The sequence below is a fragment of the Argopecten irradians genome, chromosome 3 (assembly GCF_041381155.1).
Source record: "Argopecten irradians isolate NY chromosome 3, Ai_NY, whole genome shotgun sequence".
Lineage (NCBI taxonomy): Eukaryota > Metazoa > Mollusca > Bivalvia > Pectinida > Pectinidae > Argopecten > Argopecten irradians.
In genome coordinates, this window is record NC_091136.1 from 5,010,962 (window position 1) to 5,026,016 (window position 15,055).

The 15,055-nt window shown below is 36.3% G+C and overlaps 2 protein-coding genes across 4 annotated transcripts in view; one reads left to right on the forward strand and one right to left on the reverse strand.

The window, feature by feature from the left end:
• The window catches only part of LOC138317350 (hormone-sensitive lipase-like), a 44,134-nt gene extending 42,787 nt beyond the window's left edge, over nucleotides 1–1,347 (reverse strand). The window contains exon 1 of the mRNA XM_069258952.1: nucleotides 746–1,347. Within this exon, the coding sequence (XP_069115053.1) occupies nucleotides 746–1,267 (522 nt within the window). The 5' untranslated portion in view covers nucleotides 1,268–1,347. The remainder of the gene's footprint in view (nucleotides 1–745) is intronic.
• Nucleotides 1,348–1,509: 162 nt separating this feature from the next.
• LOC138317351 (DDB1- and CUL4-associated factor 8-like) lies at nucleotides 1,510–9,666 on the forward strand. Of its 3 annotated transcripts, none has more exons than XM_069258953.1 (10): nucleotides 1,510–1,625; nucleotides 3,039–4,057; nucleotides 4,807–4,916; nucleotides 5,321–5,461; nucleotides 6,181–6,275; nucleotides 7,124–7,231; nucleotides 7,914–7,941; nucleotides 8,451–8,501; nucleotides 8,916–8,973; nucleotides 9,512–9,666. In XM_069258953.1, exons 2-10 carry the CDS (start codon nucleotides 3,070–3,072, stop codon nucleotides 9,625–9,627), a joined length of 1,695 nt encoding a protein of 564 aa, XP_069115054.1. In that variant the 5' UTR covers nucleotides 1,510–1,625; nucleotides 3,039–3,069; the 3' UTR covers nucleotides 9,628–9,666. The 3 variants fall into 3 exon arrangements, with proteins under 3 accessions (XP_069115054.1, XP_069115055.1, XP_069115056.1); XM_069258954.1 differs by lacking the exon at nucleotides 1,510–1,625 and adding an exon at nucleotides 1,650–1,764; XM_069258955.1 differs by lacking the exon at nucleotides 1,510–1,625 and adding an exon at nucleotides 2,168–2,368.
• Nucleotides 9,667–15,055: the final 5,389 nt, after the last annotated feature.

A 15,055-nucleotide genomic window follows, 5' to 3' on the forward strand; every position in this document is an offset into this window, starting at 1 on the left:
TTTGATAGAATGCTATAAAGACCTAAGAGTAATGTTATAAGGTGTCTCTTTTATTTATTGGTGAGAAGATCTAGACATTGAAGAAAGATTTTAACCTATCTAACCTTGAAATAAAGTTTAGATTATCCATTTGAACAAAATGTGTCAACGCAATTGATCTATGAAACTGTAAAAGCTAGGAGAGGAGAAAATGTAATGGCCAGACCTAGGCCTGGATTCGAACCCGGGACCTCCAAATCCTCCCAATGCTCTAATGACTGTGTTTGCTGCGTATACCTAGGCCTGGTCACCAATGATCAACCTAGCCCAATTCCACTTAATTATGTATATGTATACGTTCCTCCCTGAACTTTTTCAAAGTCTTTGCCCTCAAAGACATGCAAGCATTTAATCAAAAATAGACTACTGGGTATTTTAGTTGGCCCAAGTTAGAAACAGGGGAAGAGAAAATGTAGCGGCTAGCCCTGGATTCGAACCTATGGACCTCTGAACACCAGTCAAATGCCCTACCATCACACGACATCTGAGCTACATGGTCTCCAATGATCTACCCAATCCAATACGCTAAAAAAAACTTGGTCTCGGTTACTCCAACAATGTTAGAGGTATAGCATGATAAGACACTTTTGATCATTACGTTATGTCTAACGATGCTGATATTGCCCATTAGAATTTTCTCAATATCGACTTCTAATTTTATTGTATTAGGTTTCGGGTGACCTAAAAGAAGTGAAAAACACTGTACCTGAAATCCCATTGTTCTGCCATAGAAGCATTCCTGACTAAGCTTCTCTACTTGTTGTGTTAGTTCCTCTGCTATAGCGTCATCTATCATCTCCTCGTCCGCGAACAGACTCCCGTCCTTACAAAAGTCCATGAGTTTGTAAGCATGCTCCAAACAAGCGCGAAGCTGTCCGAGTGTCTCTACATAAGCTTCCAATTCGGAGCTGTAGTGAGAAGATCGGAAAAATAGAGACTCTCGATTGACATGGATATGGCGTACCAGTTGTAGAATATGAAGACAGCATTTATGAATGATTTTGATTATGCTCCGGAATCCATTGGCCTGAACATCTGGCGACAGATCGTATTCGCTCAAACGAGGAGCAATCAACTCGACAGTTGGTTGTATACCACGGTCAATGTGTTCGTGTAGTAAACAGAATGTCGCGTGAAACTTGGAATGTGTACTGCTCTTGCCATTCTGAAAATATGCTATGTTGCTGACGGCGAAGGATCGCAAGTCTTTAAATAATGCAGTGAACATCTCGGATAAAATGAATAGGTGATGTCAGAGTTCAGAGTCGAAGTTTGTTTTCATGTCGGCCATTGCAGTCGTCCGCAGTGAATAATAAGCATCTGTCAAAACCTTTTTTAATAAATGAAAAACAATTTTGGTAAAACTATTACTACAGTTGATTACGAACATTCCAAAGAAAGTGTTCTGATTAAAATATATTTTTTTGTGATATGAAAATTTAGGAAAACACATTATTAATATTATTGACCAATCATATTGGAGGATTTTTATCAGCGCCGAAAAACGCAAAAAAAGAAAACAAGCTTCAGACCCGACCAAGAAGGGTAAAACTCGGATGTCAATCATGACTTTATGATATAATATTGTACGTGTAACGAAGGCATTATTCACTGTTAAGCGTCTGCTATCGCGATTCTTGTCAAAGGTCCATTTGACGCATTTCGTATAAGCAGACAACAATTTATTTTTGGTATTTTCTATGTCAAAAACAACAATTTGGTAAGGTAGGAAAATGCATTCCGAAAGAAAAAAAATCAGTACCGTATCCGGATTATACGGGCCAGGGAAGTTAAGTTTTAATTTAAACCATGGGCATGTTCCTCGAGTCAAGTCATTTAAGCAGCCTAAAACTTATACAAGTGTATTAAATTGATCACTGGGTCTGGACCTATATACCTTATAACATTAGCTAGGGGCATATATGTTTTTCTGATTTCAAGTACATTATAATTTATATTACAGTCTGTGACGTTGATTTTTTTACGCTGCTAGTCATTTGGACTAGTATACCCCAAGATTTGACTAGTCCGACTATTTAATCACTAGTCCAAATGAAATATACAGTCGTTTTAATTTACTTCAGCTTTTCAAATTCAGTCATGATCAGTTTACAATTTTTAACCCAAATTACAGTATGGATGCAGCTTTCGTGAACACAAATTCTAACAAAATGGTGCATTCGAACTGATATAATTGCATAAAAATTGCACTTAAGTTGTGTTGTATATATGCAATTGACCATCGCCTTTGTAAATCTAGTATTTAATGATTTTAATTGAATTGGGAGCCACTAGTCCAATCAGACTAGATCATTACAATTGGCGCTAGGTATGTACTTAACAAATTTTTTAATAGTTCAGATTCATAATGATGTTATTAATATATGTCAGATTAGCGGAAATGTAAGACCCTAGGACTTATCGCAAACATTAGCCAATTGTGCAAATGCTTTACTGATTGAGCTAATTCTGCACCAATTACATCTGTACACTAACATCCTTAATTAAGGAAACTTGATCCATAACTTCAAATTCTCCATAGGAAAGCATTACACAAGTTCAATATAAACTTAATGGAAACTTTCCTAAAGTTGAGGGATGTTCATGAAACTGCATGGGCCCTAGTTAGCGATTACTCAATATGCGAAAGACATATTGCCACAACGAGGGCTGTTGAACTCTTTGAGCGGATGTGTCTATAATATCATAAATTTACCAATAATTAGTGATACATAGACTTGATCCAAAAGCAAATTGCATGTAAATTATCTATAATCATAAATAAATGATTCCTAGACTCTTCAGAAAATGAAATGTTTTTGTTTTAATGATAACACCGATTCACTCATGATTGCTCATGTGTGAGATGCTCAGATCTAGATCAGAGGGAGAGGGATGGAAGCCCCATTTGATGTGCATTTATAGGTTTCAGTTGCATGATGCTGGCCTGTTTGAGTATTTTTTTTTGATACTTTAAAAATTGTTTTGTACTATTCTAGGTATGACTAATGGTGACGACTCAGTATTAAAATGGCTGAAGTAGGAAGTGATGATATCAAACTTCAGACTCAAAAGAGCTCTGTCAAGGAAGACGGTTTAGACCACAATGAATCCGGTATTGACTGTGGAGGCGTTTCTCCTGCTAAGCTTGGAGCTTGTGAAGAACCAGACTTCAGTGGAGAAGACATCAGTCACATGAAAAAGGATGACAGCGGTATTGATATCAGTCGGTCACCTACCAGCGGCAAAGATATCCTCTCAGACAATTCCCTTAGTGATAGTGGTGCAGGATCAAGGACAAATTCTGTGAGTGAGGCCTCGCTATCATGTGGTGCAGGTTCAAGGACGAATACTTCTGAGGCAGCAAGTGCACAGAAGCTATCCACTGATGGTGACAAGACATGTGTGGCCAAAATGGAAAACATGGACACGAAAGAAAGCAATCAAGCTTGTTCACAAAACGTCTCCAGCTCACCTGTGTCTTCTGCCGACAGTGATGATAGTGACTGTGGGCAGACAAGTAGAGTCAGAATTCTGCGAGAGACAATACGACGACGATTTCGAGACAAACGTCACAATGTCCTCGACAGTGATGATACAGACAGTGATGTTGAAAATATATCAAATCAAGAAAATGTAAAAACCAATGAGCATTCAGGTGAAGACAATTCAGATGATGATGAGAATGATACAGATGATGATGAGGATAGCAATGATGACGATGATAATGATGATGATGGACAATCTAGTGTGAAAAAGGCTAAATCATCTGATGATAAAAAGGAGGATTCTGACACAGATGAAGAAAACATGGTAGATATGAGTAAAAAGCCAAAGCAAATATGGCGGGCATTGTTTGACTGTCGCGATCGAGAGTATGGCTTTAATAGTCGCCTGCCCCAAGCAAGCTTCCGAGAGAAAGTCCAGGGAAGTCTACAGATGGTACAAAGATTTGACCTACAATATAAAATGAAGTACCATGAAGGCTGTGTCAATGCCCTCCACTTCAATAGGATAGGTAATTAAGAAGCTAAAAGTTAGGTCTAAGATATAGGTTATTATAATTAGAAGCTATTGGAAGGTAAAAGTGCTTGATATAATGTATCCATCAGGAATGATAGTTGTTAAAGATGCTCCACCGTCGACAGAGCATAAATGACATTCATCAGTAGAACAATAATTGGTGTTTAATCTTGTATATATATGTCTAATTAACACAAAAAAAAAATATAAGATAATTTGTTTTGCCTTTGGTGCATGCGCAATCAGTACTTCATTCCATATAGGATATAGTGCCACAGATTTTTTTCGGGATGCAATTAATTATTTTTTTTGCATTTTCAACTTGAATTAAAATTAGAAGCTCAAACATTTCAATGGTGGTAATGGTGTAAAGTAAGTAACTTTTGTGACTGAAGAAAAATACTAAATCGTCTGCTCCTGTTTTTGATAGTGAAAAAATACCAATTGTCAGCGGTGGAGCATCTTTAAGCGTTCTTTAAAGAACTTTAAAGAATTCCTACCTTGTAGGTTACAGCTATAAAACCTTAGTAAATGCCAGCCTGGTATGTACTGTCTTGTAATGTTTGTACATTGATATGACATTGATTATTAGAGACCAAATTAAGGTCCAAGGTAAGGTTTCTGTGTCAAATGCTTTGATTTACATTTTGTAAATATTTCATTCATAGTGTAACTCTTTGATTTGTCATTATGGTCCTATACTTTATGTGAAAAAATTGTTTTTTATATTGCGATTATTTGTAGGAACGTTACTTGCCAGTGGTTCAGACGATTTGAACATTGTTCTGTGGAACTGGATAAGAAATCGTCCAGCCCTTGTTTACGACAGTGGACATCGTAGTAACGTTTTTCAGGTTTGTAGTTTTGTAAGCTTGTCTGGTCTAGTAAACAGGCTGCTTGGTGATAAAAAAACTCACAAGTCACAGACAATGATTAACATTGTACTTTATACAAGTATCTTGTCTAGTCTGAGATTCTTATTTATAAAACTATAAAAATGTTATCTTGATTTCTTTGATATTGTTGATGCGGGATAACTAACAGTAGTCTGCATTCTGTCATTCTTAGCTATAAAGGTGTTCTTCAACTCTCTCCCAATTATTTTCAACTGTTAATGTCACATTCTGCTTAATATCACATTATCATCTGACAAATGGATAATGACAATATGACATTAACAGACCTTACATCTTAATATAAAGCTCACAAAAATGTGATATTGATGAAGTATTTGTGATAGGTCTGTAATTTTTTTCAGGCGAAGTTCATGCCGTTCAGTGGTGACTGCCACGTGGTCAGCTGTGCTCGGGATGGCCAAGTCAGACTCGCTGAGCTCTCTCTCACTGGTATTTGTAAACAAACTAAGAAGCTAGCACAGCATAAAGGTGGGGCTCATAAGGTAAGAAGTCTGTTGTCCTTATAAGGGAATAAAAAGAAGGAGACAGTTTAATAAGCTACATTGGAATTACCAACCTCAACTTGCAACAATAAAACTAATGTTGGTAACGTTAACATTCTTACACATTCACGATTTATCTTTATGAGGCAAACGATGTGCTAGCTTTGCTGGTATATGACAGGGGAGATAATCTGCTGTCTATTTATTAATGAAAAGCTAATCTACCGGTCTGCTCTGCATGAAAAGAGGGATAAGCTGTAAATCTGCCCATTTTTAAATGTCAGGGGAGATAATCTACCAATTTTTGTTTGTCAGGAATGGTAAGTTGTACTTTTTGTATGACAGGGGAGGTAATCTACCAATTTTTGTTTGTCAGGGAATTAGGTAAGCTGTAGTTTTTGTATGACAGGGGAGATAATCTACCAATTTTTGTTTGTCAGGAGTGGTAAGTTGTAGTTTTTGTATGACAGGGGAGGTAATCTACCAATTTTTGTTTGTCAGGGAATAAGGTAAGCTGTAGTTTTTGTATGACAGGGGAGGTAATCAACCCTTTGTAATAATTGTGTATAACAGGGGAGGTAATCTAACCATTTGTTTATGGCAGGGGAGCTAATCTGCTATTAATTTAACATGATAGGGGAGGTATTCGGTTGATTTTAATATATGAAAGGGGAGATAACCGGTGAAATTCAAAAGCTATCTGAACTGATTTGATGCAGCTTGCCCTGGAGCTTGACTCTCCTCATGTGTTCCTGAGTTGTGGCGAGGATGCCATTGTATACGAGATTGATCTGAGAGAGGACAAGGCTAACAAGTAAGTACATCATTTATATATCACGTGTAATATGTACATATATACATCCGTATCCTCTCACTTTATGATAATTACCTAGATATATCCTGTCACTGTATCAGGGATCACCATAGGTGAAAATTTTATGATGGAGGAAAGTATGTAATTGGTGTTTTTTTTTTCACTTAAAGAATTCACGTGCGAGCTTTTTCCTAAAGGGTATTTAAAATTACACCATTAAATAATATCATAGTGATTTTTCCTTTGCAACCAACAATAATTAATAAAGGTTGAATTTATTTCTTATATTATTAGTTATTATGCCAAAAATCCAACAATTGCTAATTATTATTGGTTTGCAAAGCTTTACTATAAAGTGATCACATTTTAGTCATGATCCACATAAAATGAAGTGACCCTGGTTATTAAAGTTTAAGTTTATAGTACACCCATAGATATATTATGCCACTATATAACATTGGCATATTCGATCACTTGATATATAAAAGGCGGCTCACATTATCACTTAATGATATTTATCTGTAGCTATATCGTGTTACTTTATTAGTTTACACTATATAACATGAACTGTTTGTCTTTAGAATCTTGAAGTTTCACTGTTAAAATGCAGTTGAACCAGTACCATTAAGGTAAAAATTCTGCACGGATTCTAACAAATAGCAGACTTCATCTACAGATCCCGAATGTTTGTTGATGTTTTGAAGGAGAGGGAAGGATTAGTGAATCAGAGAAAATGAAAAGATTTGAATTGTTGGATGATGGGCACCAAGGTTTGTCCTTGGACTGATACTATCTGGTATTATCAATTGGTGAGTCATGTAGCCCTATAATTCTATCATTGGTTTTAGGCTGGTCCTTACAAAGGAAGGAGAAAAAAAGGTGCCTCTTTACTCTATTCACTCCAATCCAGCCAATTCCATGGAGTTTTGTGTAGGCGGTCGTGACCATTACATACGGTAAGTTTAATCCAACCTCTAAATATCCACTCACTAAACGCCAGTAACCTCCTCAGAATATCTGGACAGGTGTGTATAAAATTGGAGGTCTAAATCCGTGCCAGTTAATTAATGACAAGGAATATGGAAACATAATTTGTATTATATGGTGACACTGACCCTGGTAGGGCTTAAAAGAAGCCACATGTTCTTATCTTTATTAGCAATAGAATCCAAAGATGTCTTTTTGAGAATAATACAATCTTTATGGGTCCATTGCGTGAATATGAACATCTCAACTTGGGTCTATTGCGTGAATATGGACATTTCAACTTGAGTGAAATATTTTCAGCATAATGCTTGTTAAGTGCAGACCAGCTATATATATTTTTTTTTTCCAGTGAGGGTATAGGTAAATTTGTATCTACTTTTAAAACAGACCTTAGTTAGAATAATTGTTCCTATCATACTTATAGAAAATTAACAAAAAAACTGAATAATTTCTCCACATCAACATCACATGTTTGTATATAGGTAGGCATATAAAGATGGCATTATTAACAATGTATATGCTACATACATGTGTTTAGACATTGTTTAGGTATTTGATAACACTGTGATTAATGGTAGAAAAAGTACATGAATTTGTTATGATATGATCATGATTGACTAATTAAAGATAAAATATTTGATTTGTTCACAGAGTCTATGATAAGAGGAAGATCAACAGTGTAAGTAGGACCTTTTTGTAATAAAGTATTTGAGAGTTTTATGTCAATTACAAATTACCAAACATTTCCTAAAAATTAATTTGCCATATAAATGAATAGGAGTCTGCTTTGATACTGGTGAAATTATTACTGGTATGATAAATGTTTTCTGATTTTAACCATAAAAATGTTTCTCAGAAGTCTTATGGGGATACCAAATTAATAAATATAGTTTTAGATGTCACTATGATATGTGTCGATATGCATTGAAGATATTATGTACCTGGACCAACTGATTATTAGTATTGATAAAAGTGTGAGATGTTAGCATTGCTATTTACTTACAGTTCTAGTTATTACACATGAGTCTTTACCATATCAGCTATCATAGTTATTGTTACATATGAATCCTGAAACAAAATAGTTACCAGATTTACTTTGTACAGTAATGTCGTCAATTATTAGAGAGCCATATTCCATCCTACCTATTTAGTAAATAGTAAAACAAGTTTGTTATGTTTGTTTTTTAGAATGTTAATGAAGATGGCGGTTTACTCAAGAAATTCTGTCCTCATCACCTGGTAACTTGCAACTTACTGAAATCTTTTCTATGATTATTTGTGGCTTTATACATGGTGAAATTGTATCATCATACCGAGTTTGAAGCCTTTACACGCATACATGCATGAAATTTCATATGACACCTTGTAACTATTTATGGGTGAAATTTCATATGACACCTTGTAACTATTTATGGGTGAAATTTCATATGACACCTGGTACCTTACATATAAGTGAACTTATATATATATTTTATATGACATCTTACAGCTGAATCATGAATGGAATCTTGCATAACACATAGAAATTTAAACATCAATTGGGTGAATTAATATTTGTGTGATAACGTTTAGTGGTGGTACCTTATGTCTGAGGGTTGGGCCAATGCTTATGCTTATGTGTGTGCTCTGAAGTAATGTGTGGTTGTGTTACAGGTGAGTAGTGGAGTCAAAGCCAATGTTACCTGCGCTGTATATAACTACAATGGAACAGGTAGAATCACATTTCCTTTTCTTATCATTTTCCCTCCTACACAGGTAAAATGTTTAATTTTCAAAATGATTATTTGTCAAAAGTACATACCTGGTAATTGCTTGCTTTTTAAGAGAATTTAAAGTAGAAGCAGCTAAATAAGGATAGAAAGGTCAACTGCAAAGGTGTGTTGTACTGAAAAAAAAAGTTTATCATTATTATTTGTCTTCCAAAGAATTTGTGATGTAGTTGACTACCAGGGTAATTGTATTAAAATCTTATATCATCAGAAAAAAAATGTATGACTTTAGAAATTGAAAATCAAGGTCCTTTATCACAGGAACTCCACGGTAGTTATAATTAGACATCTGCTTCTTACTTGATAGAATAGATTAAATGATTTCTATCAAGGTCTATCATAATGTTACTTATACCAATTAATGTCAGGGGCAAGCTTTGAGTGTAACACCAATTGAAAACTTATTCTGTCATTGCACTATTAATCTGATAGTACAATAGAGAAATATTGTATGTTATGATGTACATTATATAATTTCAGAAATTGTTGGATCATACAATGATGAGGATATTTACCTGTTTGATAACTTCCATTCTACTGGAGCGGAACATATCCATAGATACAAGGGTCACCGAAACAATGCAACAGGTAAGTAATTACCACTGGTTACCGAAACAATGCAACTGGTAAATAGTTACCTCTGGTTACTGAAACAATGCAACAGGTAAATAGTTACCTCTGGTTACCGAAACAATGCAACTGGTAAGTAATTACCACTGGTTACTGAAACAATGCAACAGGTAAATGGTTACCTCTGGTTACTGAAACAATGCAACAGGTAAATAGATTACCTCTGGTTACTGAAACAATGCAACAGGTAAGTAATTACCACTGGTTACCAAAACAATGCAACAGGTAAATAGTTACTGGGACAATGAACTTACCTCTGGTTACTGAAACAATGCAACAGGTAAATGGTTACCTCTGGTTACTGAAACAATGCAACAGGTAAATGGTTACCTCTGGTTACTGAAACAATGCAACAGGTAAATGGTTACCTCTGGTTACTGAAACAATGCAACAGGTAAATGGTTACCTCTGGTTACTGAAACAATGCAACAGGTAAATAGTTACCTCTGGTTACTGAAACAATGCAACAGGTAAATGGTTACCTCTGGTTACTGAAACAATGCAACAGGTAAATGGTTACCTCTGGTTACTGAAACAATGCAACAGGTAAATAGTTACCTCTGGTTACTGAAACAATGCAACAGGTAAATGGTTACCTCTGGTTACTGAAACAATGCAACAGGTAAATGGTTACCTCTGGTTACTGAAACAATGCAACAGGTAAATAGTTACCTCTGGTTACTGAAACAATGCAACAGGTAAATGGTTACCTCTGGTTACTGAAACAATGCAACAGGTAAATGGTTACCTCTGGTTACTGAAACAATGCAACAGGTAAATGGTTACCTCTGGTTACTGAAACAATGCAACAGGTAAATGGTTACCTCTGGTTACTGAAACAATGCAACAGGTAAATGGTTACCTCTGGTTACTGAAACAATGCAACAGGTAAATGGTTACCTCTGGTTACTGAAACAATGCAACAGGTAAATGGTTACCTCTGGTTACTGAAACAATGCAACAGGTAAATGGTTACCTCTGGTTACTGAAACAATGCAACAGGTAAATGGTTACCTCTGGTTACTGAAACAATACAGCAGGTAAATGGTTACCTCTGGTTACTGAAACAATGCAACAGGTAAATGGTTACCTCTGGTTACTGAAACAATACAGCAGGTAAATGGTTACCTCTGGTTACTGAAACAATACAGCAGGTAAATGGTTACCTCTGGTTACTGAAACAATACAGCAGGTAAATAGTTACCTCTGGTCTGACTGAAACAATACAGCAGGTAAATGGTTACCTCTGGTTACTGAAACAATGCAACAGGTAAATGGTTACCTCTGGTTACTGAAACAATGCAACAGGTAAATGGTTACCTCTGGTTACTGAAACAATACAGCAGGTAAATGGTTACCTCTGGTTACTGAAACAATGCAACAGGTAAATGGTTACCTCTGGTTACTGAAACAATGCAACAGGTAAATGGTTACCTCTGGTTACTGAAACAATGCAACAGGTAAATGGTTACCTCTGGTTACTGAAACAATGCAACAGGTAAATGGTTACCTCTGGTTACTGAAACAATGCAACAGGTAAATGGTTACCTCTGGTTACTGAAACAATGCAACAGGTAAATGGTTACCTCTGGTTACAGAAACAATGCAACAGGTAAATGGTTACCTTTGGTTACTGAAACAATGCAACAGGTAAATGGTTACCTCTGGTTACTGAAACAATACAGCAGGTAAATGGTTACCTCTGGTTACTGAAACAATGCAGCAGGTAAATGGTTACCTCTGGTTTACTGAAACAACTACAGCAGGTAAATACAAAGCAGCAGGTAAATGGTTACCTCTGGTTACTGAAACAATGCAACAGGTAAATGGTTACCTCTGGTTACTGAAACAATGCAAACAGGTAAATGGTTACCTTCTGGTTACTGAAACAATGCAACAGGTAAATAGTTACCTCTGGTTAGAGAAACAATGCAACAGGTAAATGGTTACCTCTGGTTACTGAAACAATACACAGGTAAATGGTTACCTCTGGTTACTGAAACAATGCAGCAGGTAAATGGTTACCCCTCTGGTTACTGAAACAATGCAGCAGGTAAATGGTTACCTCTGGTTACTGAAACAATGCAACAGGTAAATGGTTACCTCTGGTTACTGAAACAAACTAAATAAGTTAAACAATGCAAACAACTGAAACAATGCAACAGGTAAATGGTTACCTCTGGTTACTGAAACAATGCAACAGGTAAATAGTTACCTCTGGTTACAGAAACAATGCAACAGGTAAATGGTTACCTTTGGTTACTGAAACAATGCAACAGGTAAATGGTTACCTCTGGTTACTGAAACAATGCAACAGGTAAATAGGTTACCTCTGGTTACTGAAAACAATGCAACAGGTAAATGGTTACCTCTGGTTACTGAAACAATGCAACAGGTAAATGATTACCTCTGGTTACTGAAACAATGCAACAGGTAAAATGTTACCTCTGGTTACAGAAAACAATGCAACCAGGTAATAATAGTTACCTCTGGTTACTGAAACAATGCAACATGTAAATAGTTACCTTTGGTTACTGACAATGCAACAGGTAAATAGTTATTACCTCTGGTTACAGAAACAATGCAAACAGGTAAAGTTCCCTTGTTTACCTATGGTTACAGAAACAATGCAACCAGGTAAATAGTTACCTCTGGTTACTCGAAACAATGCAACAGGTAAATAGTTACCTCTGGTTACTGAAACAATGCAACAGGTAAATGGTTACCTCTGGTTACTGAAACAATGCAACAGGTAAATGGTTACCTCTGGTTACTGAAACAATGCAGCAGGTAAATGGTTACCTCTGGTTACTGAAACAATGCAACAGGTAAATAGTTACCTCTGGTTACAGAAACAATGCAACATGTAAATGGTTACCTCTGGTTACTGAAACAATGCAACAGGTAAAATGGTTACCTCTGGTTACTGAAACAATGCAACAGGTAAATAGTTACCTCTGGTTACTGAAACAATGCAACTGGTAAATAGTTACCTCTGGTTACTGAAACAACGCAACAGGTAAGTAATTACCATGGTTACCGAAACAATGCAACTGGTAAATAGTTATCTCTGGTTACTGAAACAATGCAAACAGGTACGTAATTACCACTGGTTACCGAAACAATGCAACTGGGTAAATAGTTACCTCTGGTTACTGAAACAAATGCAACATGTAAATGGTTACCTTGGTTACTGAAACAAATCCAGCAGGTAAAATGGTTACCTTGGTACGTACCCACTGGAAACGATAAATGCAACATGTAAATAGTTACTCTGGTTACTGAAACAAATGCAACAGGTAAGTATAGTTACCTCTGGTTACTGAAACACAATGCAACATGTAAATAGTTACCTCTTGGTTACTGAAACAATGCAACAGGTAAATATTAGTTATCCTCTGGTTAGAGACAGAAACAATGCAACAGGTAAATGGTTACCCTCTGGTTACTGAAACAATGCAACAGGTAAGTAGTTACCATGGTTACCGAAACAATGCAACTGGTAAACTAGTTATCTGATGGTTACTGAAAACAATGCAACAGTTGTCAGTACTGTACCACTGGTTACTGAGACCAATGCAACTGGTAAAAATGAGTTATCTCTGGTATTACTGACACAATGAAACAGGTAAATGGTTACCTCTGGTTACTGCAACAACATACAGCAGGTAAATGGTTACCCTTCTGGATTATCGAGCAACAATACAGCGGTAAAAAGTTACGCTGGTTTACTGAAACAATGCATCAGGACAACGTAATTACACTGAGTTACCGAAACAATGCAAACTCGGTAAATGGTTACTCTGGTAACTGGAAACAACATTCAACGGTGGATAGGTACTCTGGTTACTGAAACAATGTAAAGGTAATCAGGTTATCATATGGATACAGAATTACCATGCATACAGAGTGACTCCTTAATAGAATGGTAATACATGGTAAGCAGCTTTCAAGACTTAGGTCCTGACTTAGTTTAAAAAAAACAATTTCACTTGGTTGCCATGGTTTTAAACATGGGGGTAGCGAAGGTAATTAGTTAGGCATTATTTTTGTATTTCTAGCTTGATGACATATTCATAGATTGTCTACTTTTATCCAAACCTCTTGAGCATCATTTGAAAATTTATTATCATATGAAATATGTTTAACAGATCAATGTACTTGAGCCACAGCCCCTTGGCCCCTATTCTGGCTACTAGTGGCCTTGATCACGATGTCAAGATTTGGGCCCCCACATCTGAGGAGCCTACAAAACTGGAACAGCTTAAAAAGGTCGCATACATCAAATACTTCACGCCAGAGAAGAGACATGTAAGTTTTCATTATGTAACTCAATGTCATACATCATATCGCCATGCTCAGAGAACGTGTAAGTTTTCACTTGTAACTCAATGTCATACATCATATCCGCCATGCTGCTCAGAGACGTGTAAGTTTTCACTTGTAACTCAATGTCATACATCATATCTGCCATGCTCAGAGACGTGTAAGTTTTCACTTGTAACTCAATATCATACATCATATCCGCCATGCTCAGAGACGTGTAAGTTTTCACTCATAACTCAATGTCATACATCATATCCGCCATGCTCAGAGACGTGTAAGTTTTCACTTCGTATAACTCAATGTCATACATCATATCCACCATGCTCAGAGACGTGTAAGTTTTCACTTGTAACTCAATGTCATACATCATATCCGCCATGCTCAGAGACGTGTAAGTTTTCACTCATAACTCAATGTCATACATCATATCCGCCATGCTCAGAGACGTGTAAGTTTTCACTTATAACTCAATGTCATACATCATATCCGCCATGCTCAGAGACGTGTAAGTTTTCACTTATAACTCAATGTCATACATCATATCCGCCATGCTCAGAGACGTGTAAGTTTTCACTTATAACTCAATGTCATACATCATATCCGCCATGCTCAGAGACGTGTAAGTTTTCACTCATAACTCAATGTCATACATCATATCCGCCATGCTCAGAGACGTGTAAGTTTTCACTCATAACTCAATGTCATACATCATATCCGCCATGCTCAGAGACGTGTAAGTTTTCACTTATAACTCAAATGTCATACATCATATCCGCCATGCTCAGGTAAGTTTTCACTTATAACTCAATGTCATACATCATAACCGCCATGCTCAGAGACGTATAAGTTTTCACTTATAACTCAATGTCATACATCATAACCGCCATGCTCAGAGACGTGCATCACTGCTGCATCATATATATGTCAGAGATATGAAAGTCTTGATTAAATCAAAAACAATCTATATCTTGTGAATTCCTCAGATTCATATCACTAGTATTCATAAATACAAAGTCATGTACTTGCTTTTGAAAATGTATTTTGACCATGGAATGAGTTAATTCTTAC

What these genes read in the sequence shown, in the direction of transcription:
- LOC138317351 (XM_069258953.1), top strand. Translation starts at nt 3,070, where the DNA reads ATGGCTGAAGTAGGAAGTGATGATATCAAACTTCAGACTCAAAAGAGC. An exon ending in ATAAGAGGAAGATCAACAGT is followed by an intron (nt 7,942 to 8,450) that starts GTAAGTAGGACC and finishes TTTGTTTTTTAG; the next exon opens with AATGTTAATGAAGATGGCGG. An exon ending in AATTCTGTCCTCATCACCTG is followed by an intron (nt 8,502 to 8,915) that starts GTAACTTGCAAC and finishes GTTGTGTTACAG; the next exon opens with GTGAGTAGTGGAGTCAAAGC.